Source organism: Pieris napi, chromosome 17 (assembly GCF_905475465.1).
Source record: "Pieris napi chromosome 17, ilPieNapi1.2, whole genome shotgun sequence".
Taxonomy (NCBI): Eukaryota; Metazoa; Arthropoda; class Insecta; order Lepidoptera; family Pieridae; genus Pieris; species Pieris napi.
This window is the reverse complement of record NC_062250.1, coordinates 6575996-6601607: the sequence shown is the minus strand read 5'-3', so window position 1 is coordinate 6601607 and position 25612 is coordinate 6575996. Positions and strand designations below refer to the sequence as shown.

The window sequence follows — 25612 nt, the reverse complement described above, 5'->3', positions numbered from 1 at the left end:
GTTGCTATGGTTACTATTGAGTGTTTCGGGATATTAGAGGAAAAAAATATATCAATCTAAATCTATTTATTCAGTACCACATTTCAACGCTTTCCTTTCTTCTTCTTCTTGCTATAATCAGGAGGATGGAATCCCCTGGCTTGCAATAATTCTTGTACATTATGACATGCGTAGTACACGTTATCCATTGCCGCTTCAGTTAGCATATCAACATTACATCTGCCTTTAGCTTTGCCTTTCTTCACTCTCACTCCACCTTTTTTTCCTTTTTTCTTATCCCCACCATCTTCTTTTTCCTTTTTTTCTTTTTTCTTGCCTTTTCCCTTGCCAGCCATGTTTGATGGGTTCAATGTTTGGTTGGTGTGGATTATTGATTAAACAAGTTGATAAATGAAGCGTAGATAACTTAAAGTTATATTACAATTTGTTACGCCTTGTATGTAGATTTGAAAAAAAAACTACATTGTTTTTTTAGAAAATTTATGTAAAACAATATAAATGCATCTTATCAATAATATAACATGAGCTATCAATTGTATCGTAAATTAATTCTTAACAATTCAAATGACACAATTTTTTGATAAAAAGGATATTTTTGTGATAAATAAATATTATATCAAATTCAAAAAACACTTTTCAAACGTTATATGAACTTATGGTTTAGGTTTTGCATATCACTTCAGGTCATACAATGGTTCTCGTAAAATGTGTTCAACTTCAACTCGATGAAGCACTGATGTACCTACCGCGGGAGTAGCCGCTACAGATCGGCCCGAGTATATTATCTGGAATAGTTAATTTTATATTTATCAAAGACATTCGTTTGCAAAGGAATTCCATCATTGTCAAGGATAAATGATAGACCTCTTTTCAAAGGGTTTTAAGAGCATTCCAGGTCTATCAGGTGTCCATAAGCGGCTTTATTTAAACCTAATTTTTTATGGCAAGTAAGCGACAGTTCTTCACAATGTTGTTCTTCTGGGTACTATCCTTTGTTAGTTGCGAATACGGAAATAAAAATCTATTGGTTTGACAGGATTCTAAGGGACCTGAGAATTTTTTAATGACTATCTAACACTATTAAATAAAAATATTATTACGATAAATATGTTCGGGACTGTAAGATAATTACTAAACAAATAATTGTCAAAGAGCCTATGAATTAGAAATCTAATTCAATTTTTGTTTATAGTATAAGATCCCGCTATACAACGACCTTCACCGAGATGCTTATTTAATGAAACTTATTTTATATTTAATTTAATATGTCAATAAATATAATCCATATGGGTTGCCTAGCAAATTTCAGTCCAGAGTATGTTAAATTAATATTAAAAAAAAAAAAAGTTTTTTATAATTTGCATGTAGTACATTTTTTGAACTTTTTTCAATCAATATTTTTAATCAGGGTAGTATTATATATGTATCACTATAACCTTCTTTTATACTAAAGATGTATATATACTTTAGTGTCACTTAAAAAATATACACATAAATAAATAATTGATTAAAAACAACCTAACGTTTGCATATTCTATGGGCTTCATACTTTCGATTGGTATAGAATTTATCTAATAATCATACCGGTGAAATGTTTAAAAAAATATTTTTTTAAAAATATTAATTAAAATACTCTGGACTGAAATTTGCTAGGCAACCCATATGGATTATATTTATTGACATATTACATTAAATATAAAATAAGTTTCATTAAATAAGCATCTCGGTGAAGGTCGTTGTATAGCGGGATCTTAGACCATTAAGTAAAGTTCAAGATTTAGTTCAAAATATTATATCAATAAAGACCTTTCTTCCTAACATGTTTTCAAATCGTGGTTTGATAAACGTCCACGCTCCCATATTTCGATGTTCCTCTTGACTCCAAATAAATTCTGAAATTCATTTTTAAATATTTTATAAACCCAAGAACCTTCATAAATTGTATCCACTTACTATAGATAAGCATTTATATATACACAGAGTGGTAGTATAAATTTGAAAACTTAATAACTAAAATAATATATTTATTATAATAAAACTTTATTTATGAGAGAAATATGGTTGTGACAAAATTCATCCAACGCTAGTCCCGCACACAGCTATCTCACAACAGCAATAGTGTGGGGACACTATTCCCCTGTATTATGGGTCCTAATATTTTTTTTAAAGATTTTTTTAAAGAAAAAGTCTTTGTGTTAAATCTAATCAAACAAAAGCCGTATCATGTAATATATTAATATTAAAAAGCCTCAAGAAATAAAGCATAGTTAATGGAAAATTTGGGTTCAAAGATATCGCAGTCAAGTTGTAATTATTATTCTCGTAAGGAGTGTAATGCCTGTTCTTAACAAAAGCTAAAAAAATATTTCAAAAACTTTACAACTTTCTTCTAATCAAGGAAATCTATTGAACAGTCCAACGGGAAATGAGACAGGGGAAATGACGGCCAGAGCGCAATGTTGGACCAATTGCATTTCAACTTTAACTGGGTTATTGGAAATGGGAATTCCGTGTTAAATCTATTTTATTTGATCAGTTGATATATTTGTATTGTTAGTAGACTACCTATATGAAGTTGAGCATAATTGATATTAAGACAAATATTAAATTGGTTTGAATTCCGTAATTAATTTTCCTTTGCAGTTTTCATTTGAATTTGAATTTTTTTAAGTCCCTAAACCAGCTCCTGTGCCGTGGGACACTAATTTACAGTTCACCCGTGTACATAGTGTATGTTTAAAGCAAAAGTAAGTCACATAAAAAAGAAAAAAAAAGTATCGAAACCCAAATCGGCAAAATTTTTATGTATTTTGTGAGTTTATTATTTATATCTGGATAGTTTGTCTAACTCACAATCCGAAGGTCGGGAGATTTCATAACCGAAAGAGTTTAACTCAATAAACCGGTTTCTAATTCGAACACTAAACTAGACCCACATTTTCTCCTGCAGAAAGTAGAATAGTCCAGGAAACGTTTAAGTGCGATAATGGAATAGTACCATATTTCGTGAATTATTGCAGTGCTATTTATCTATGTTAATTAATACTGATGTATTCAAAGAGATGGGTTGATAAAGCCAGTTAAAAATACTTTAAAATAAATTACGTATGTTCAGATCTATTGACAGGCTGACACAGCTTGCGCTAAATAAACCACATTAAGTCATTCCGTGGACCCCGGCACCGATCGAATAGATAGCTAGAGATCGATCGATAGCTCAGCTTTCGACATACTCTAGAAGTGATGCAGTTTATTCATATAACTAAAATCCCCTTAGAAATTAAATGTGTATGCATGCTTGAAACATAAGTAGATGAATACTTACTTCTAGCATTGCTGTATCGATCAAGTTCCGTCTGCAGTACGTGAACTGGGAAGGGACAGAGTGACTCGACTCTGATAATTGCAACGTCATCTATCTTGTTCTTCACCCTTTCTTTGTGGAGTTCGTAATAATGTTTGCCACTGACTAATATGACGCGTCTCACGCGTAATGGATCTGCTATGGAATCACCTGAAATAAATCATAAAATCCGATTTTGGTACATATATCGCATATGCTTCGACTCGACTACAAAAATATTACCTAATGTTTATATTCATATTAATATTATTATTTATTATTTCTACTTTTCTCCAGTGGCATCGCAAAAAAATATTGCCAACTTACAAAACCAGATTAGAGCATGAAACATTTTCATCAGGAGTCAGGAGAATCGTAGAAAAATTTATTGTTGTATCGTTTGTCTTAAAGATGTTTAAGAATCAGGTTGATTGCCGCAACCTTTTAACTAAATTTAATATTCGTGTACCCTCTAGATACCCAGTCCCATCCATCACAAGTGTCTCTCCTTTTATAGATGAACGCGTCGCGTCCAAACTCACCGATATCCAGATTGAACATTCTGATAAACGACGGTCTGAACATCTATAGTGGCTCACACACTTCGAAAATCACTTTGAAATCTTTTAGTTTTTATAATTTAAAATATTTTTCCAAGTGTAAATACCATTTTCCTATATATAATTTCTTAAGATGTAATTCGCATTATACATAAGTCAATGTTTAATACTTTTCTATTAGAATAAACAAATTACTTACCAATCACAGGTTTGAAGAATGTTCCCGGAGCGAGGTCAGAAAGTGGGCTGACCGCGTCTGAGGATCGCAGTAAGATTTTCGGAGCCACCACAACGAGGGGCTTGCGGTAGTTCCTTACTACCTATAACAAACTTTGTGTAGTTTATTTTGAAGTTTGCCAAAACTTATTTTTGCTGGCAACACTTGCAAGGTTCCTGGCGTTGCTGGTGTTCATAGCCAGCCGTTATTTTATATTCAGACTATGACTCTGATAGATTCCTATATGTCAAAAATGAGATAAACTCTAGTCTAGTTTAGTCTAGTCGACAAGTTGAAAATGGAACAAAATAGAGATACTGCTCTTAAAATTATGTGCGACAGCTTATTGGAACCGGAATGACTGGATGGATTGACATGGATTTTTAAGTTTTTGTTTAAGTAAAAAAATTGTTATAAACAAAGTATAAATATTTTTTTAACTTTTATGGCACGATCTTGTTAAGTATATATGTAAGAAAGGCTCTACGAAGCGAAATATTTTTACGACCATTATTTAAACATTTTTTTTCACTTACAATTAAGACTAGACTAATTAATTACCTTTAATTGAAATACACTTTTTTTTTCTTTTTGAAGTTATACTTCTTTAGGCGCGTTATGAAAAATTGATGAGAGTGAAATTTTACGATGCGCGGGCACCGTTACTCAAAATTAACAGAATGAAGTTGCCCACGGAAGATGCTACGGCATTGGACATAATTTAAAAACAACATTCGAATAATAATAGAATTTATGTTACACGTCTAATGTAAGAGAATAATAATAATAGCTTAGCATGGGACAAGGTCAATTGGTGTGAATTGTCTTTAAAAAAAAAAAATTATTTATTTAATTTTTCAAATGTAAACTGAACTTTATTGACTATAATGACTCCTTTTTCAGTCTTTGATTATTTAATTGTAATTAATTATTTGCTTGCAATTAAAAACTATTTTTAATAATGCCAAAGAAGTATAACTTCTTACGCGCTTACATAAGTACACGCACCCTTTTTTTGTTTTGAATCTCGCTGATGCCGTCGCGGGTTGGTCAATCGCCTGAAGAGCAGGACGGAAGCTCACTGGAGTGAGCGAAGTACCTACGTAGTAAAGGTCGTCGCCTTCTCCGGTGAAGGCGGTTTTTTACAATACGTGAAATACACCTCACCTGTCGTCTCAATAAGTGGAAATACTGCGCAGGTGTAGTCGGATTAACTACGTGCATACACACAGCCTCTGAGTCGGGGCTCGTCTCCGAGCTGTCTGTCATCTGGAGGAACCGTTCTATGCGACACGATGAGTGTTCGGATGCGGCACCATCGTAGCCGTGAGGTAGGAGCATCACGAGACCGTTGCTTCGGACCCATTTTGCTAGAAAATTCATATACAAGAATGTTTAACAAGTCCTTGTTTGTAAATATGAATAAAAGATTTAACATAAATTCTATACTAAACTAAAAATAATTAGTCAAAGCCCAATACTGTCGATAGTAGATCTATGTATGGGCTGCACTCAAATATTCTTTCTTCTTTCTTTCACTTATTTAGTACTAGCGACCCGCCCCGGCTTCGTACGGTTATAGAATATATAGCCTATGTGACTCACTGAAAAAATTATTAAATTCGATCCAGTACTTTTGATTTATTCATTACTGCCCGTGGCCGTGAATTTCGTAGGGTTCAGCCTGCGTTTGTAATGTAAGCGGAAAAAATTTAATTATTTACGACATCACATTAGAAACCTCAAAAGTAACAGTATTTCTCCACTATTTAATGGATACTATTGTACATATAAACGTTCCTCTTCACTCTATCTGTTAAACAAAAACCGCATCAAAATCCATTGCGTAGTTTTAAAGATTTAAGCATACATAGGAATATAGGGACAGAAAAAGCGACTTTGTTTTATACTACTCGTATGTAGTGATTATTAGCTCGGTAGTAAATATATAAGTTAAATCCAACCTGCCTTGCTTGCAATTACTATGTGTAATATGGGTGTACTAATTTTGCGCAAGATACGTGATAACAGGAACCTAATTAATTCATAAATAATTACCTTGATAATACATGGCTTAATTGGCTGTTATACTCGTAAAGTGGAAAATTCTAGTTTCGGTTTCCAAGGTTTGGATTTTATGTTGTTCAAGCATAAGCTATTGATATACGAAATTTATAGACCAGTGTGGTGGTTTCAAATATAAGTATTATAAACAAACAAAACTCTTGTTTTTTGTGATGGATTTTCATAGTGATTTTATGAAAAAAGTTTATTTCATATCGCTATGATTAAGGTGTCCAAACAGAAAAAATGTTATATAAATCCGGGTGAAACCACAAGGCATTATGTATATACGAAATGAAGTAAGATATATGAAAATAATGTATAGAGAAATAAAGTCCATTGGTGCACAGCCGGGGATCGAACCTATGACCTTAGAGATGAAAGTCGCACGCTGAAGCCTCTAGGCCAACACTGCTATACAAGGCATAGATTATTCTTATTATATCAGTGTAGATTTTCCATTGAAAGTGAATAAAGCGTATTCCAAATCGATATGCAATATTATTCAAAACTCCGACGTTCGTCGACATATGAATTTCATTTAAGTTTCAATGTGTAGCGTATGGAAAGCGAAGAGGAAAAGGAATATTTTCCTTCCATTCTTAATTATTATATGCATAATAAAATGCTGTGTACAGAAGTAATTGGACTTTTACAATGATGTTTAGTTTGTGGTAACTTTATGTATTTAATCAATCTGTTTTCTGTTTCTGTAGCAAAAATGTAAAAAAATAAAAATAAAATAGTTTTTGGCAATTCACGAAACGCAGGCGACGGTGGCTTTATATTTACTAATATAATATATTAGTCGTAAATATTGAAGTTTTAGTGAGTATTTTTATTCTATTTTTTATTTTACAATTATCACGAGGCACACTTAGACGTAAGAGAGCGAACTTAATGTTTCCACATGCTTTATGGAGCAATTATAAGAATTGTATAAAATAATCAATGTACCCGATTATAGAACTCATGATACTGAGCTGTTCTATATTATGCTCAAAATAATATGCGTACTGGTATTGTTAATCTATATAATAAGATTTTTAAAATCCCATAAAACTCACACACACTTACGCACTCCCACACTTTGCAAATTCCCATACACACCACACCAAATAAATTATTAGTACATTGTCTTTGTTAGTTCTTAATCTTCGTCGTCTATATAGTGTAATCCGTTTTGGCAACAATTTAAAACTTGTTAATTTTATCTATTTAAAAAAAGCTAATATTATGAATAGTTACATTAATATTATGAAGTATGTATTAAATAGTTTTGCCCTTATCACCGTTACGTTACTTTGATTTTATGATTATTTAAGGCTTATTCATATAAGTTAAATAATGTAGTTCAAACGTCACTATTTGTAGCTTTAAGTGCGTTTCTAAACAAGAAAATTTTAAACAAAATCAAAAAAGATTCTTATTGGGTAGCTTACATTCTCCCGAAGCAATAAAAGCGTCGACAATGATTTGAGCACCGTTATAAAAGTCTCCAAATTGAGCTTCCCATATATAAAGATTTTCTGGGTTGTCGTACGCCATACCGTACTCAAAAGCCAATACTGCTTCCTCTGACAAAATAGAATTCGCTACCTGAAAAAAAAAAAAGAATTTTAAAATAGTCGATATTCTATGATTTTGAATTCAAGGAAGAGAATGTTCGAAATTAAAATGGAAAGTTAACAATTTCTGTATTTTTATATTATTTTAGCTATTCAAAGGGAGAACGCTGCCAGTATCTTCGGAACCTTGCCTCCTTTTAATAATATATTTTAGTTATTATATTATATTTTTTAAGGTTATTAAGTATCACATGTATATCCAGAATTGACTATGATGATATAATTAATAATATAATGTAATATATTTCTATAATAATATCAATATCATACACAAAAGAGATCAAAAGTTTACATAAGCAAAAATTAAAATATGTAATTTCCTTAGATATACTACGTAAAAAGACGTTTTTCAATTTAAAACTCTCTTGCGAGGATGATACAGAAAGCATGGCCTGCACGAGTTCACTGTCTGACATTACTGTATAGGCCGGGAGATAGTGACACAAAATAGTGGGTCTGGTGGTTTTCGAAAATTCGCACGACGCTGATTAACTGTGCAAAAATTAGCCTGGTGCAAATGGTTGTTTTTTTTTAATTAACGCATTCGCGTCGGTATGGCGGGCTGTAAGTCACTCCGGAAAAGTATGTCATGACACTGCCGACTCTAATTTTTCTATGGACTATCGGAAAATACTAGAATTTATGTAGAACAAAGTCGTAATTAATCCGACGAGTTCGACTAACGCCCACGCCCTTGGGCCGCCGGTACCAGCTCTATGAACATCATTTTTCTTTTTTTCATTTCGTAATAAGACCCCTGAAGAACAGCCATACTAGTACAAATGACCCACGATTTTGTGTCACTAACTCCCGGCCTATTACGTGTGAACATACTATTTTTGTATACGTGAGTTTCAAACATTTAAAATAAATTTTAAATCGCGCATAATATTAAAGAAGACGTTTCTGAGTAGCTTTATTCAATTATAGAAGTCTATTTTGATTCCTAACGATATTTTATTTGGTTTTGAAGGTTTTAAATGCTACTAATACAGAAATGTTACGGCCAGACGTAATATTTTAAAATTATATAAACGGGCTTTCAAAGCTAATAAATAACTTTTGCGATAAACAAAACTGAAATATCTCGTCAGAGTTAGCTATTTGTGATGGAAATTATTGGAAACTCCGCGACCGAACATAAATAATGCATAAGGAACAAGATGTATTTTTATCGCCCGCGACTTTTTCTGCGAATAATTTTAAAGGATTTTTTTATTTAATTATCGATAGTAAACAGGATTTCGTTCTATCTTTACAAAGTTAAGCATGCGCTTCGGTTAGTTTTACTCCAAGTGTCACTGTTAACGTAAAATTGTAAACACCGTTAGATTGTAATCTATCTCGCGAGATTATTAACTTTCGAAAGATTGTGAACCTCAGCTTACTGCTTACAATTTAACGTATTATTATTCGGTAGATTGTACTACACTAACTTAGTTATCATTCAAACTTCTTTGGTCAATTACAGATTAATTTTACTTTCCAACAATTTCATATAAATACCGAATAATAATACGTTAAATTGTAAGCAGTTCGTTGAGGTTCACAATCTTTCGACAGTTTATAATCTTGCGAGATAGATTACAATCTAACGGTGTTTACAATTTTACGGTGACATACACATGACCAGAACTTTTCAATCTGCTGACTCCCAGAACCAATAATGGGATTCTCTTCACACCATCTGTTAATCACCTCAAAATTAATTTAAGAATAAATTAAAACAAAGTAATTGTTTTAATTAAGTATTTTTGCCTTCTTCGTAAATTTCCTATTATAATGTTATAATTTGTATTGTTTCCTAAAAATTAAAGGATTATTCTAACTTTTTTATTCGCAACCATTATGAAATCTTTTCTCCTTTCGGAAATGATAACACTTTATTTATAATTATAACGTTAAAAAGTTACTTTATTGTTTAAATAAATCATTCACTGAAATAAATTCGCGTTTAAATTTGTTAAAGAAGTATATACTCGCGGTGACTAACCTCCAAAAATCCCTTCTGCTGATCATCAATGTGGTTGAGTGGGATGTGTATGGTCTCCGTATTCTGGTCCACAAGCATCACGTGTCTATGAGAGAATGTTCCACGTCCTACGTCTTCACCGCTCAGGCGCACGTGACGACCTTCCATTAAAAGAGATCCTGAAATTTTTTGAGCTATTTATTTTGTTCTTCATTACTAATGTATAAAATTATTCGTTATTTATTCAAACTTGGTCTGTCTTGGTTGAGAATGACTGGATCTTTTTATATGCCAACAAATGTAGTCTATCTAATCTAACGGCGAATTTTTGAAGTACCTAGTCGTTTTTGTGTTTATTCGTTGCGAGCGTACAAAATTATTTCCACGATACTTTAATCCAGTTTTTAAACTTGATCGAAGATTTCATCGTTGAACACATCTTAGGAACAACTGTGTCAAAGAAAAATCTGTGTCGGATAGTTCATTTATCGAGGAAGCTATGTTAGTTGCGACTATTATTCACACAGTGTTAATAATAATAATCAGTGGCGCTACAACCTTTTTAGGTCTGGGCCTCAGATTTCTGTATCTGTTTCATGATTATTTGTTAATCTAATAGGCAAGTAGGTGATCAGCCTCCTGTGCCTGACGCACGCCGTCGGCTTTTTGGGTCTAAGGCAAGCCGGTTTCCTCACTATGTTTTCCTTCACCGGTCGAGCGAATGTATAATGCGCACATAGAAAGAAAGTCCATTGGTGCACAGCCGGGGATCGAACCTACGACCTCAGGGATGAGAGTCGCACGCTGAAGCCACTAGGCCAACACTGCTCTTCACTCAGTGTTACCTTTAATAAAAATGATACATCTTATAAAAAACACTTGTTAAGGAAGTATTGTCCCTACTAACATTAGAATATCTAACCAATTTAGGTTTATTTAAAATAATATTTGTTGCTTATTAAATCTTTAATAACATGATCGCGCCTCGTGTCATATACCTGCGTGTGACCATTGTGTTCGGATATTTACGAAAAAAATGCTAAGCTCAAATTTAACTTCGCTAAGTCTCAAGAGTTTTACGTACAAAACTTCATCGGATGTAAGAGCCTAACTGCTAATGGATTTGAGCAATTTTGTGACGTCACTCGAGACCTTTTTTACTACTAATAATTTACCAAAAGCCATTGCCTCCGCCGTTGACCAGTCAACGTCCTTTTCTTGGGTTATCTTGCTCAATCTATTTTTGACGTGGGTTTTCGCAAGTTGAGGATGAATGTTCTGAAAATTTGCAAGAGAAATCGTACACATAAGTTGCCACAAATTTAAATTTTTGTATATTATCGCTGTTCTAACGAATATGCACAATATTTAATATTGTACCTTTGAATACCGGTATAGATAATAAATATAGAATTGTTATTCTACCCGAAGTTGAATAAAATTGTTATTTGCGTAACACTTAAAATGCCGTTTTCCGAAGGAGTAAACATTTGAAAGACATTTAACTTTATACTTAAGCTCATAACTTGCGCATAACTTTTACTATTTTGCATAAACGATGCAAAATAAGTGAGGTCGTTTTCACGATATATTACAATTTTTATACGGATTTTAATAAAATACGTATTTTTAACCCTTTAGGGAAAACGTTGGGACTGACTCCTGTGTACAAGTTATGGCAATTTCACTACGGCTTGTACTTCTGAGCTAATAGCACACCACGTTGTTATTGATATTCTGAAGCAATATTTTCGAAGATTTTTCTAAAAAATGTACTCTTTACACATATTTAAATGCAGTATAGCAATAAATCAGGCATTACATACACAATCGAACTAATTAATTGTAGAATAACTCGTTCATTTTAGTCTACAATAATATTATCGCTGCTGGAATATTGACGCATGGGGATATGTTCGGAAATTTAACATACCAGTTTTTGGAACAGGCTCTATGTGTAAGTAAGGAGATACTTAAATACCTATCAGAAATTTAATATATATATCCAATATTAATGTTTTGACGAACTTGATAGCGTATAATAAACTGTTGGAAAATTATGGTTATAGTTCAAAAGCTTCATTTGTCAAAAGATGTCAGAAACTGTAAAATAATTTCCTATTTTAATTTCTCTAAAGCGTAGCTAAATGGCGTTTTCATCACGGTCATTAATTCTGAGTGAAGATTTATAATGCGACGGGGTTTTAGACGCCTTACCAAATATTAATAGGAAAAAGTTAACGACAGACAATATACTACTAAAGTTTTTAGTTTAGTTTTATGTTTCGCGGAAAGTTTTTCAGTTAATCTCATGTTAATAAGTACAGCGGTATCGACAACAATTAAATATTTTCAGTATTATATTAAATGGCTCTTTATACAGTTCTCGGTAGATAAAATAAAAAATCACTTTATTTGACGAAAAACATTTGGTACTTACATTCTAAAGGTTATAAACATACAATATGCAACGAATCGTTGTGTTTTCACTATTAATTTTGTTCAACCTCGTACATAGAATAATTCTATGTGCACTAGCGATTAAACTAGGCCTAGCCTGTATCTTAAACGGTTGATATTGAATATATCGAAGAGTGGTAACTAAAAATAACAATATATGATCGTGAAATAATGTAGCCTTTTTTATTTTTTACCTTTTTTAAGGTGTATCAAAGGAAATAAAACACGATCATTTATCTAAGAGAAAATAAATTTTCAGAATTACGAAGCAAGGGACCATTACTGAGTTAGAATGATTCTCTCACAAAGCTGAACAGTCTCTCCTATAAATATCTTTATTTGTTGTCTTTTGTGGTTAAAGCCCCGACGTAATAAAACACCGTACTTTAGAAGTAATAAATTTAACAATTAAATACATTTTGCACAACGAAAGTTTAATTTTAAATTATCCTAAAAAGACAATCTTGTATATGGGCAATATGCCCGTAAAATTAAAAAAGGCAAGCAGAAATCTAATTCTCAATAGAATATAATTATTATATTTTTTGTAGATAATTATAACGAATAATATTTAAACTATCTTTTTCGTTAGAAAGACCCTAATACAAAAGTTATCCCAACTCAGAATTAGTTTCAAATAAGTTATTAGTACTATTAAACTTACAAATTCGCTAGGGAGACTGACAGAGGCTTTGGCTACAGTTTTCAGTAACTCAGTGTTGACCCCCGTGTCCCATACTTCTACAGCCTTTGGAGCCGCACCCATTCCGGACCACTGCTCTTGATAATACGTCACCTGAAACACATTTTAGCTTGAAAACATCGTACATTAAAAAAAAAACACCAATTCTTTAAATGGTTTTAAGCGATACATGTAAATATGTTATTGCTTTTAATTGTACTGAGTTTTTATTTTATATTTGTATAATAAAGTGTTAATAAAAAAATATATCTTTATTGCAGTTTTAGTGAAATTTATTTCAAATTCTTATTAATGTTCTAGAATGTACGTATTATTTGTATTATCTTTTAAAACTGTGTTAGAATTTGTTTGTCACTAAGTAACTCGTTAATAACTTAGATTACGAGGCATGCCTTTTAAGTTTTGTCGTTTGCAGAAAAAAACACAACTAGAACCTTATAGTACTTTTTATTGTTTTTCAAAGTATTCACCACGTAGCTTAATACACTTTTCCATTCGCTTAAACCAGTTATTATAACATTAATTCCACTCTAAAGTGGAGGTGTTCAAAATGGCTGACTTGAAAGCGTCGACTGCTTCTTTTCCGGTCTGGAACCTTTGACCACGAAGACTTTTCTAAATTTTTTGAAATGTAAATAAATCGTTAGGGCTTAGGTCAGGACTGTATGGAGGATGGTCAAGAATTTCTACTTTTTCCTGCTTCAAATACTGAATTGTTTGACGAGCGCTATGTGAGCTTGCGTTGTCGTGGTGCAGGGTGATGCGCCGCTTTAAGTTAGATTTTCGAAGTTTGGCGATGACTTGTGGTAAACAAACTGTGGTATACCACTCTGCGTTAACTGTTCTACGATCTTCAAGTGCAATAGACGCAACATGGCCAGTTTTTTTAACGAAAGTGGCCACCATCTTCTTTGAAGTGCTTCGAGAACGAACGAGTTTAGTCGGCTTTGGCTCGTCTTGAAAGACCCAGATTGTAGATTGTTGTATGGAATCAGGATCGTAGGCATAGATCCAAGATTCGGCATCACTGATGATGTCGTAGACGTGATTTGACTCTCTTCGGTTGAACCTTTGCAGAGTTTTCTTACACCATCTGACGCGGGCCGCCTTGTGATCGTCGGAAAGCAGATGCGGTATCCAACGGCAAACTAGCTTTCTCACACCAAGCGTTTCATGCAAGATCTTCTGAATGGTTGTCCCTGAGATGCCTAATAGAGCCTCTATCTCTCGATACGTCACATGACAATCTTCGAGAATTAGTTGTCTCACAGCAATGATATTTTCTTCAGTGAAGGCGGATTTTGGGCGTCCTTCGCTAGATTGGTCACTAACACCAGTATGTCCACGCTGGAATTCTAAATACCAGCGTTCGACAGTCCGCAGACATGGGGCTTCATCACTGAACACAGATATTAGCTCTTCAAACACTGAAGCCGTGTCAGGCCTCTTCTAAAGTTGTAGAAAATTATTGCACGAACATTTTCCTTAGAGAGATTCATTTTCGTACGTAACTTGACACATTCAAATCGACGCTGTGACTAAACAATAGCATTAATCCTAATACTTTTAACTGTTTTGAGATTCAAAATGTAAAGACATTCGAATATAGTACAGGTCCAAATTCAAAATTGCCGGGAAATATGGAAACGACAGAACTTAAAAGGCATGCCTCGTATGTGTAACAGTTGTCTAACTTAAAATAAGTTACAAATACTGAACTAGTCAAGGAAAAAGTTTATATAAATACAAAACAAAAAGTTGCGTCTATACATAGACGTGCAGCCTTGCGATTCTGTAACTCTCACAGCGGTTTTCGGAGCGGCGGTCGCGCTCAAATCAGTCGTGGAGCAGTTATTTTACGATTTGGCATTCTGATAGACAAATAAACTACAAGCTCCTTCCTTAAAAGTGAGTTACAGAATCGCAAGGCAGAAGATAAATTCATTTAACGCTAACGATACTGATAAAATTTGATATAGTGAACTTGAAGTTACCGTTTACACTCCAGCAGCATTACATAAAAATAGATGTACCAAAAATATGGTAACATATAATACTATTACCAAATATTTACGATATATGTAAAAGGGTTGATTCCAAGAAATTGGCATTCTGCCAAAAATAAAATCCTGCATCAGCTCTAACTGTAAATGAGCGCACAGTATTTCCTTAGTAAATAATTATAAAGTGTTGGACTGTACTTTCGATGTTTTCATATATAGTTTGGGATTATTCATAGTAACACGGTTTCACTTTGAATTGACTTTCATTATACACAATAATTCCCTTTATAGCCTTTTTTACTATTAATCCCTGTGTAAATATTTATATTAAATATAAAAAATATTGTTTAAATACCTTGTTTATGTGAAACGACAAGATTAAAAAAAATAAAACTAAGAAAATATTACAACAATTTTTACACAAATCGTTAGGAATTTTAGGAAGCTTAGATAATATTTACTTAAGTTGAAGAGATACTTACTTCTGGTTGATAGCTGTGTGCAATTTCGTACTGCGACTGTAAGAACTTATGATAGTCACTATTAATTACTTTAACTTCTTCTTCAGACACTACACCTTCGGATATTAACTTATCTGTGTACACATCCGGTATAGATCTGAAAAAAAATTATTTAGTACATAAACATAATATACTTATGGGGAATAATTTAAAACAAATATAAAACCTTCATTACATAAACAATATAAACTAGCTTTTGAAACTTTCACTTTTCAGAGCATATTATATATGCCCGTACTAAATCATTTTAAAACAAAAATAACTAATATGTTATTTTTTGACGTGATAACGTCTTTAAAATCGTTTTAGTCGGGTGACATGTTCAGAAACTTGTGTCACACCAAAACCTCACGAGCGCGATCGCAGGTATAACGAGAGAGAGACGGACCGATCTCCCGTCTCATCTCGAGCGCTGCCAGTCATTCCGTGAATGTATGAAGAAAAATGTATATCATAGTCGAATAAGTAAACTTGTCATTTTACACCCGAAATTTATCATCAAAAGTGTGAATAAAACGATAGATGTAATTTAAAATTTGAAAAAATTGTTATCTTCATTAATTCCTTACTTCCCAAAAACTTATATCACCAATAAGACGTTATCACGTAAACATCTCGATCGTAAACCTACTTTACAAACAACCAATATTTTTAAAGTATATTATGTAACAAACAATTTTACATTATTTAAACATTTCTAACGAATTTATTTCAATGATTAAATAATAGAAAGGGATATAAATCAAGTTTTTTTTAAAAGGTTTTGTCACTAAAAATACTCACTTTCTACTATGAATAAGCTTGTAAATAAGTGGGTTTGTAAAAGTTGGATCGTCAACTTCGTTGTGTCCCCATCGTCGGTAACAGTTGTAGTCAATGAACACGTCTTTGCGGAATTTTCTTTGATATTCAAAAGCAATGTTCGTGGCCCTCGCGACCAGCTGAAATGTTTTAATTAAAATTAAAAACGCTTTAGGTACGTTTACTTTGCTAATTAATTCGCGGAATTTAGTAATTCGTGGTAGTATTAAAATATCTTAGGAAAGTAGAACATAATTGGTTAAATACGGCTAAAAGATGTTATTTTTTTAGCCCATCTAAATAAACCTGTAAATTGAATTTTTCTTTGCAGCTTTGAATTAAACTGATCTAAAGCTTTAGAGCACATACCTTGTTATATGATATTAAATACATTTTTATTAGACTAATTAGTGGATAGAATCGAATTTTATGAATAGTGTAAACAAAGAGAGTTGTTTTAGCTTGGCTTTTTTTGGTTACATTGATAGGTGGCTTTTAAAGTCTAGTTTTTGTATGTTAACAGACAATTTAAACCATATGGGTTACAGCTAGCTTTCCCGGTTAGTTCGCGTTCATATTGAAGAACACGATTGGAATTTATTTTACAGATAAATACTAAAAATGTATTACATTGTTTTAGTTCATATACTTTATTCATTGAAAAAGACGGTGTGCCCAAAAATGTTATACCTCATGTGCTAAAAATAAATATCACATAGAGATTTACAGATAGTATTATTATTAGAGCACCACTCCCGATATCGTTTAAATAATCGATAATTTAACTTTTAATCTATTTTCAAGAAGAGGCTTTAGTTATTGCTAGTTAATGCCTCTTGGGTCTTGGATAATTAAGTTAACTAGACATCGCGCGGGTGGTTTAATGATCACAATTTTCCGAGTCATGTCTCAGCTTTCGACTCAAATAATGAGTTTAAATAAATTATGAATTGTATGTTTTTACTGTCTGGTTGAGATGTTTACGCTTCTATGTGTTATACTTACGCATGCAAATAATTAAAATATTTTTAGTAATAATTTTTACATATAATTGTCAGCCATATTTTGGTAAGTTTAGTAAAACAAGACTTAATCGAAGCCAGTGGCGTTACAACCTTTTAGGCCTGGGCCTCAGATTTATGTTTCTCTTTCGTCATAATTAGTTTCTTTATCCAATTTCCAAGGTTATTATAATTTTACTCGTAACAGAAAATGGTTTACTTATGAATGTAATTAAACTCCACTGAAATGGCTAGACCGATTTTCGTGATATTTTGTGCGTATATCGGTTGGATCTGCGAATCCGAGAACATTTTTTTTAATCCCACTAAATGTTTAGGGTCCACGGCTAAATTTTTAGACAAAATTTTTTTATGATACACCATACAAAAATACAAAATTAAGGGTTTTATAATTTTCGCCCCTCTACGATCAACCCTATTTTTTATTTGTTAATTTAAAACTTAAACTTGAACACTGAGGTTTCTATAGAGAAAAATTCACAGACAATGTTAATTTATTACATATTTCAAGACCAAAATTATTTATTATTATTTAACGCGCCCAAGGTCAAGTACTGAGCAAGAGAATTAATATATTTTTCACAACTTGATCATAACAAAGGCAATTTATTTATATTTATTCGCTCTTAAATGTGAGTTAAGAGGATTTCGTTAAAGCTTCATTAAAAAGCTTCGTTGTTAAATTAAATTGACGGTTTTCTTAAGACTAATATTAATTATTAACAAATTAAAATTATTCTTACTTTGTAGAGAATATTAGATTTTATAAAAGTATTTGGGTTTCACTTAGGGTCTGTTTAACAATGTATGGATAAAGTACCAAATAGCTATGCAATTATATACATAAATTATTTGGAAGATAAATTGTGCTATTCGATATTTATCGGACTCATAACTTATGATGGACTTTATGTGACGAATAACGCTATCTGACAGTCGTGAAACGCAGCAATAGTGTTTATCCTACCAATAAGTAATCTATATATATAAAAATGAAACCCGTTTTCCGTTGTCACGACATCACATGAAAACGGCTCGACCGATTTGTCTGATTTTTTTTTGTTGTGTTTGTAATTGTCAGGAGAAGGTTCTTATAAAATAAAAAAATAAAAAAATTGCGCGGAAAATTAGAAAATTCAAGAATACTTAACCACCATACAATTCGAACTTTTTGGTGTAACCTAATGGCGTTTGACATAACACAACATTGACAGAATGCGTGCTGCAAATATCGTCAGAGGATGTAAGAAAAATGAATATCGTTCAAAATAAATGCTTCAATCGGAGTTATTATATTGATAATATAATAATATGCGAGCCAGAAAAACAAACAAAGAATGTTGTATAACATAAAGCATTAGAATAATAAATACTTTGTTTCTGAAATGTTTTTTAATTCATTATACCAATTTGAAATCAATATTCATAGTTAAGACAACGTCTGTCGGGTCCGCTAGTAAATAGCTAATTTAGAACTTATGTAGAACTTATCCGTACATTGTGAAACAGACTCTTAATATTTTTATAAAATTTATATACGAGCTTTTTAGGTGAATTTTTACAAGGAACTGTTAAACTTATGCATACAGGATTAATTTCAGAAGTCAGTTTTAGTATTTATTGTATGCTATAAAAAAATACTCCGAACTCCGTTTTAAATAGCTACGCCAATAGAATTTGTATCAATTTTCATAAACGAATAAACCTACAGAGTTATTGGTAATTCGACGTATTCCAGTTAGGTGATAGGGGTGACTATTTGTGATTACGGCAAACCCAACAATTTCAAATTCCTCGGTCTAATACTAATAATATACGTACTCATCTATGTATCGTTTACCATTAGAATATAACGCAAACTATCAATACTAGATATACTTACATATTTAATTTGAGTAGAAGATACCTAAGAATCACATAAGAAACCTGAATTTTTCAACTCTTATTCTGAACTCATTTATAATTTGGATGTACGTGCTTAATAGTGTGTTCATAAAAGACTTTATATACTATTTTTTAATTGTGTATGTTTTTGTTTATGTATTGAGTAATATTAGATATTATTATTATACTAACTGTGGAAATACTGGACATCAAATAAATGTCATAATATATAGATTTTATCTAAAACTCATAACATGATTTATTTGGAGTAGTATCCATTTAAAGATTCGTAGTAGAAGAAACTCAGTACAAACACAGCGTCCGTACTCTGTAACTTCCAATATTGACACCAATTCCGAAGTTTTTGTATTAAATTTCGATTGGGAACATTACAATCGCAATATGGTGTCGCATTCGCTTGTGACCTCTTAACATTGAAATCGGGATCTCAACCGCAAGACATCCATTAATGCTATATAGCGGTCAAATAGTTTACGCCTACCTCTGGATGGTCCCCATTGACGTGAATAACGGGCACTGATATGGCTTTAGCTAAGTCCGTGACGTATTTGCTTGATCTTCCACGTTCTGCTGGCAATGTGAAGCCGATCTGATTGTTAACGACTACATGGACAGATCCGCCTACATGGAAGTGCGGAACTTGAGACATCATTAGCATCTCTTGGTTGATACCCTGACCAGCAAATGCGGCGTCACCATGTACCTGTTAGTGTATAAATAAATAAATCTCATTTTTTTTTATAAAATGTCTTTTTTTTTCTTTTTTTTTATGTGACAGGAGGCAAACGAGCAGGCCGCATGGACACCTGAAATATCGAGGCCTAGCGGGTGTGTTGCCTACCTTTCAGGGAAAGATACATAAAATTCCGAAATGAAAGAAATAAATATTGCAATTTTTCCATACGTAGAAACTATTTGTTGTAGTTTTATAGGAACTTTTTCCGAGGCAAGCAATTAGCAATGTGAAATAATTATTTTTAGACGATTTTCGAACCCAGAAACTGTGGGTTCTGGGCCAATAAACTAATAAGACAGACGGTAACTTAAATAAAACATATTATAAAGATTTAATGAAATTCATAGACTCAAAACCGACGAAGTATGAAAGATTTCAAAGATTTCGGTGCAAATTTACTAACACGCTTTACTTCACATCTGTGCATTGAATATTCATATATGATTCGGTCCATTAATGCGAATGTAATATGATTGAATTCACGTGTTTATTTAAGAGAACATTATTCCATGAGTACTTCTGAAAAGCAAAATTGACTTTTACACATTAATCAGTACCCATACATACATTTTTATGTGATAATAACAATGATATAGAAAGCTGTGTAACTATTAAAGTCTTTTCATTGGACATTCAGTTTTGTGTCTTAATAGTTCGCTCTAAATGATAATTCCTCCCTTAAGTAATAAACTGTCTTAATAAGAAAATTTTAAATTTTCATCTTTAAGTCTTACGGTGGTATTAACAGTGGATTTAGTTTGCGCTGAACCTCAGACTTGAGACTCAGTGCTGTGAATATCTTATGTCAAAAATATATTGGATTTGACATATAGACGTTTTTTAGCGAAGTGTCTTATTTTAGGTTAGTTGTGATTTTAACATCCCCGTGCAGATATATGCTATGAAATAACTAGTTAATAAATACGTATGTTTAATAACCTTACCTGTACATTCAGGACTTTGTCCCCAAATCGTGACGTTTTGTTAACTGAGTAATCTCCTTCAAGTAATTTCAGTTGTTTCGACCGTGCTTTTCCCATTGATACGGGATTTCCCGCCTGAAATTATAAGATTTTGTTTTAATTTCAAAACGTAAAATGGAATTCACTTCCATCGGAGTTGTTAGTAGTCGTACTTGATCGTTTCAAAAAAGGTATATAATTATGATTAGCTAATAAATATGAAATAAATTAATTAGCTTTATAAATGGCTATACGAAGAATAAATTACCTTCTAGAGTGTTTTAAGTATATATTTAATAATAATATTGTGTTATATACCTCTAAATGTGATGGATTGTTAATCATAGAAAATTTCACTGATTTTCCTTCTACTGCCAGGTCCACCGAAGCACCTAAAATTGATTATTATCTTAAAATCTGAAGATTGTCTTAGTGTTATAAATATAGGGGGTTTAGTATTTTATTTTTTATCATTAGCTAACCTGGAATAAAATATTTAAAAAAAATTGTTCTAAGACGCCATTTTCTATTCGGAAACATTTCGATAGCTGGGATTGGAAAATGCGCATCAAAATGTATAAAATTACAAAATTTCATAAGTATTATCGAATATTAAATATATTTATTTTTATTTATAGTAATAATATGTATAAAAGAAAGTAGAAAAGCGACATTAAAAATAATGAAACAATATTAATTCACTGTTATCTTTGAAATCCTCTTTTATGCTTCCTTGCTTTTCGATTTAAGAAAATCTTCAAAACATGTTTAATTCTAACAAATCTATCATTCTATTATAATAAAAATTAAACCTGCCCGACGTTTTGCCAGCTTAAAATTTCATTTGATGGTTCCTATTTTTTAACATTACATACGAATGAAACGTCCACCCCAATACTATTACATACTTAAATAATTTCTAAATATGTTTTTAGCACAGATAAATTTCTTTTAATAAATTCTAATAATAATTACATACTTAAATGTGTAGCAATATCACATGCAGCATTCGCCTCCAGTGGAAACTCCGGGTTTCCATTAAACTTGTGGAAGATTTTGACAGGCGGGCATTTTAATTGGCTCGTCAGCAGATTTATTTTGCCCCTGTGTGCCATTGACAGGGTAACATATTCCATTCCCTCTGTAATTCAATATAGCTTCGTTACGATTTACGTGAACAATTTTATATTTGGACTTTCATGGGGTTTTCTGTTGGTAAAATGTTGTAAGGCAATCATTGGTATTTTGATTTATTAGTACCTTTACCCACGTCTTGATTGTTGAAAAGGTTAGCAAATTTTACAAACTAAAATAACGATAAAATGGAAAAAACTAATTGTACATAGTATAAGTGCTTGATACTTAATAACTATTACTAAACCAGTTCTTAAACAGCGAGAAATATAAAGATAGCTCTGCGAGGAAACGGTGAGTCAGAGAGTGGAGGACCATTACAATTTCATTATCTCGACGATAAAGGACTTTCGATTCCTCTTTTCAAGATAAAATATACCCCATGTCCTGTCCCATGTAAACTTTATCCATATATATATATAACAACGGTCCAGTGTTTAGGCGTGAAATCGTAACAGATTTCGCATTTATAATAAAGTAGGGATGTTCATGTATTTGCCTACAACTTTTATATAGATTCAGAGCCTGGTCCTGTGGATATATCAGAATTAACTAGATAAACACTCTTTAACCGTAAACGTTATTGTTAAAAGTTAAACTGGTCTCTTAGAAGTAACTAACCAGAACATGTCCGTTGGATAAGGGTGGAAAAGAAAGTCAACAAAGACTCAGCGCCTTCACCACAATATCTCTTTACGCTGGGATATTTCGTGGAGAGAAATTTATCCCATGTCTGAGTCTCCAATAGTTCTTTTAAGATTTGGCGCTGACGGTCTTTTGAAATCGCATCTTGTGTGTCTTCTATTCGTTGAGCGAACCATTCTCGTTCAGCATCTGTCTGAAGAGAGGTCAATTAAAGTGTATCGTTGTAAGTGGTGGCTGACTCTGAGATTAAACTTTTCGTTTTCGTAACAATTTCTAAAGATTATTCTTAAATAAGTTTTTCAAAATCCGGGAACTAGACTAAGTAAAAAATACACATACCTGTGTGTATAATGTATACGTCGTTGTACATAGATTTTAGTCACTATTTTTGACTTGTTTACGTTTATTTTTTTAATTTCAATTAATTCGAGGGTGTGCACCCCCAATCCAAATTCGACGTAGTTTTTCAATATTTGTAGCACGAACAGCGCTACGCTTTACGTGTCGCCATGTAGAAGTAAAATATATAAAATAAAACAATCTAACTCACTTCTAAGTATGAAAACTCATAAGAGATCGGGCCGCAGTATAACTTTTCTAATTGCTCCACTAACTTATTGACAGGCTGCTTTCCGCTATGACCATACAATAGTCCGAAATCTACGTGATCGTTAGAAGATAGTCCGTAACGTGATAAAGACAGCTCTTTGATATTTCTGAAATGACAATTACTTTACTTCGAAGATAAATCTATGTAATTGATATTTGATAATTTATTAAACATTTGTAAACTCTAGAAAAGATACTTTCAAATGATTTAGTTTTCCATAAATTACCTATTTTACTAGTTAATTGAACGAACAGCTAATACAATTCCATATACAAACAATAATTCACTCGAATCGAATAATAAAAGTCAGAACATGAATGAATTTACTATTTTGTTCTTGTAACTTGTAGTTCATTTATCTTATTGAAAATATAATATGTTAAGAATATTCATGTTCATTTTTGTATTTAGATTTTACAGGGTACATTTATTAAAACATAAAAATAAAAGGGCAAACATGCCCATTCATTACAGAAACACAAATATTACCAAATCTAACCTTAAATTAGATACTGTATCATTCAGTGTCAGATCTTTGTATAGGACTTACGTAGGACATTATTTTCGTGAATATCAAATCAACTTTTTATATTACGTATATATTACTCTGCCTCTGAGGGATCTTGATATTTATATTAAAAATGTATAGTATTTTAATAAATAATCAAATAAAAATCGTAATACCTGTTCGGTTGTTTGTAATCAACATTATCAATAGTCGCCCGAAGGTGCCCGTATGTGCGATAAGCGTTAACCAGTTGCTGTGCGCGGCAGTTTTCGTATCTCCTTGATGTAACTTCTTCTGGTAAATCTGATGGTATATTTTCATGACAATAACAATGTTTGCTGACAATCGATCAATTTCATATTTGAGAATTAAATCAGACATACTTTGTGATGTATTTCAATACTTCTAAGAACTACAAAAGCTACTGTAGAGGAGAAAATTAAAACTCATTGTCTGTAGATAAATTCAAACAGTTATCGAATTCGGTCAAATTAAATTTATGGTGTTGTGTTTGTTGTAATCTTACGCATATAATAGTAATAAATAGGCATCTAATTATAATTTAAAGAAGATTCATAGAGAAGTAGGGAAGGGGATGACGGGTCTGGGCGTTACTGCATACGATTTTTTGCATTTTCTGAGAAGATTTACTATGGTAATATATATATATTTTTTTACCATAGGAAAGTATACATTTCAACGCACTGAAAGCACATCAACTTTTTGAAAAAAGCTGAAATTTTGACGTCAGAATTTTCGATTGAAAATTAGGGTGTTTTTTCGATATTAATACAAAATAAGGTGAAAAAATAAATATTTTTAATCAAATAAATCACAGTATATTTGGGACATAATAAGGTAAGTTTTCACCAAATTTCGTTTAAAAAAATAAATTTTTGTAAAAGATAGAAATAAAAAACCAAAAAGTTGGTTTTTTGAATTTTTCACCTAAATTTTGAGGTTATGTGAAAAATCTGCAAGTACAAAAGTTGTAGATCTTTTTATTGCCTACAACTTTGCTATTTAACTTTCTTCGATAGGACTTTTAGTTTTGCCGGAAATCGAGATAAACCGTTTTTTACACTTAAAACTCCCCCCCCCCCTTCCCCTTCCCGACCTCAGATCGACCGTAATTTATTTTTCCTTTCATTTTGATCATATTCCCCTCCTTTCCTAATGGGTTTCATCCTACTGTAATTTTTTTCACTTTTTATTTATTTTAAAGGCTATCTGCACTGGTCTAATATGTCAGATTGTCATTTAACATTTATAACCAGCTGTTATAAATCATAACATACCACTTTCATTCACCTCCCGGGGTCGATGACCGAACACCCCCACTCCCGAATGGTACTTTACTCTTCCATATTTAAAATTACGCGCTGTCTTTACACCTTTCATAAACGCAATCATTTTCACTTTTCACCACATTTCACACCCGAAATCCGTTGATTAACTGTAATTTCACAACTCTACACAACACTAACAACTAAATTATTTAAGTAATTGACCTTTAACCCAATTTATGAAATCACTAACGTATAGGTTCAAATTTCAATAAAAGCATTGGAGCAAAATATTCATAGTTAACAATTTTAAATAAGTTTTCGGAAATCACAGTTACAGATATAAAAATAAGCCTGATTCAAGGTCAAACTGAACGTGCGCGGACGCAGCACCACAGCTGATAATGAACTGACTTGAGAGAGAGAGATAGCGCTATCTACAATCTATTTATTGAGTAAATAGGCATATTGTTTTCGATCATTGGCTTGTGTGAATGACTTATAAACCGATAGAACACTTTTTGTTGGTTAA

General features: G+C 32.2%; 1 protein-coding gene across 2 annotated transcripts; it reads right to left on the bottom strand.

The window, feature by feature from the left end:
- Positions 1-255: 255 nt before the first annotated feature.
- On the bottom strand, positions 256-25495 carry LOC125057796 (probable 2-oxoglutarate dehydrogenase E1 component DHKTD1 homolog, mitochondrial). 2 transcript variants are annotated; one of them, XM_047661695.1, is made up of 19 exons: positions 25093-25495; positions 23971-24097; positions 23227-23392; positions 22653-22869; positions 21877-22038; positions 21216-21289; positions 20880-20993; positions 19681-19902; positions 16255-16412; positions 15433-15568; positions 12909-13040; positions 10960-11062; positions 9806-9945; positions 7627-7783; positions 5288-5490; positions 4103-4223; positions 3326-3514; positions 1807-1892; positions 256-785 (listed from the first exon to the last, which is right to left on the bottom strand). In XM_047661695.1, exons 1-19 carry the CDS (start codon positions 25205-25207, stop codon positions 675-677), a joined length of 2733 nt encoding a protein of 910 aa, XP_047517651.1. In that variant the 5' UTR covers positions 25208-25495; the 3' UTR covers positions 256-674. The 2 variants fall into 2 exon arrangements, with proteins under 2 accessions (XP_047517651.1, XP_047517650.1); XM_047661694.1 differs by having other exon boundaries at positions 9806-9963; positions 25093-25494.
- Between the last annotated feature and the right edge of the window lie 117 nt (positions 25496-25612).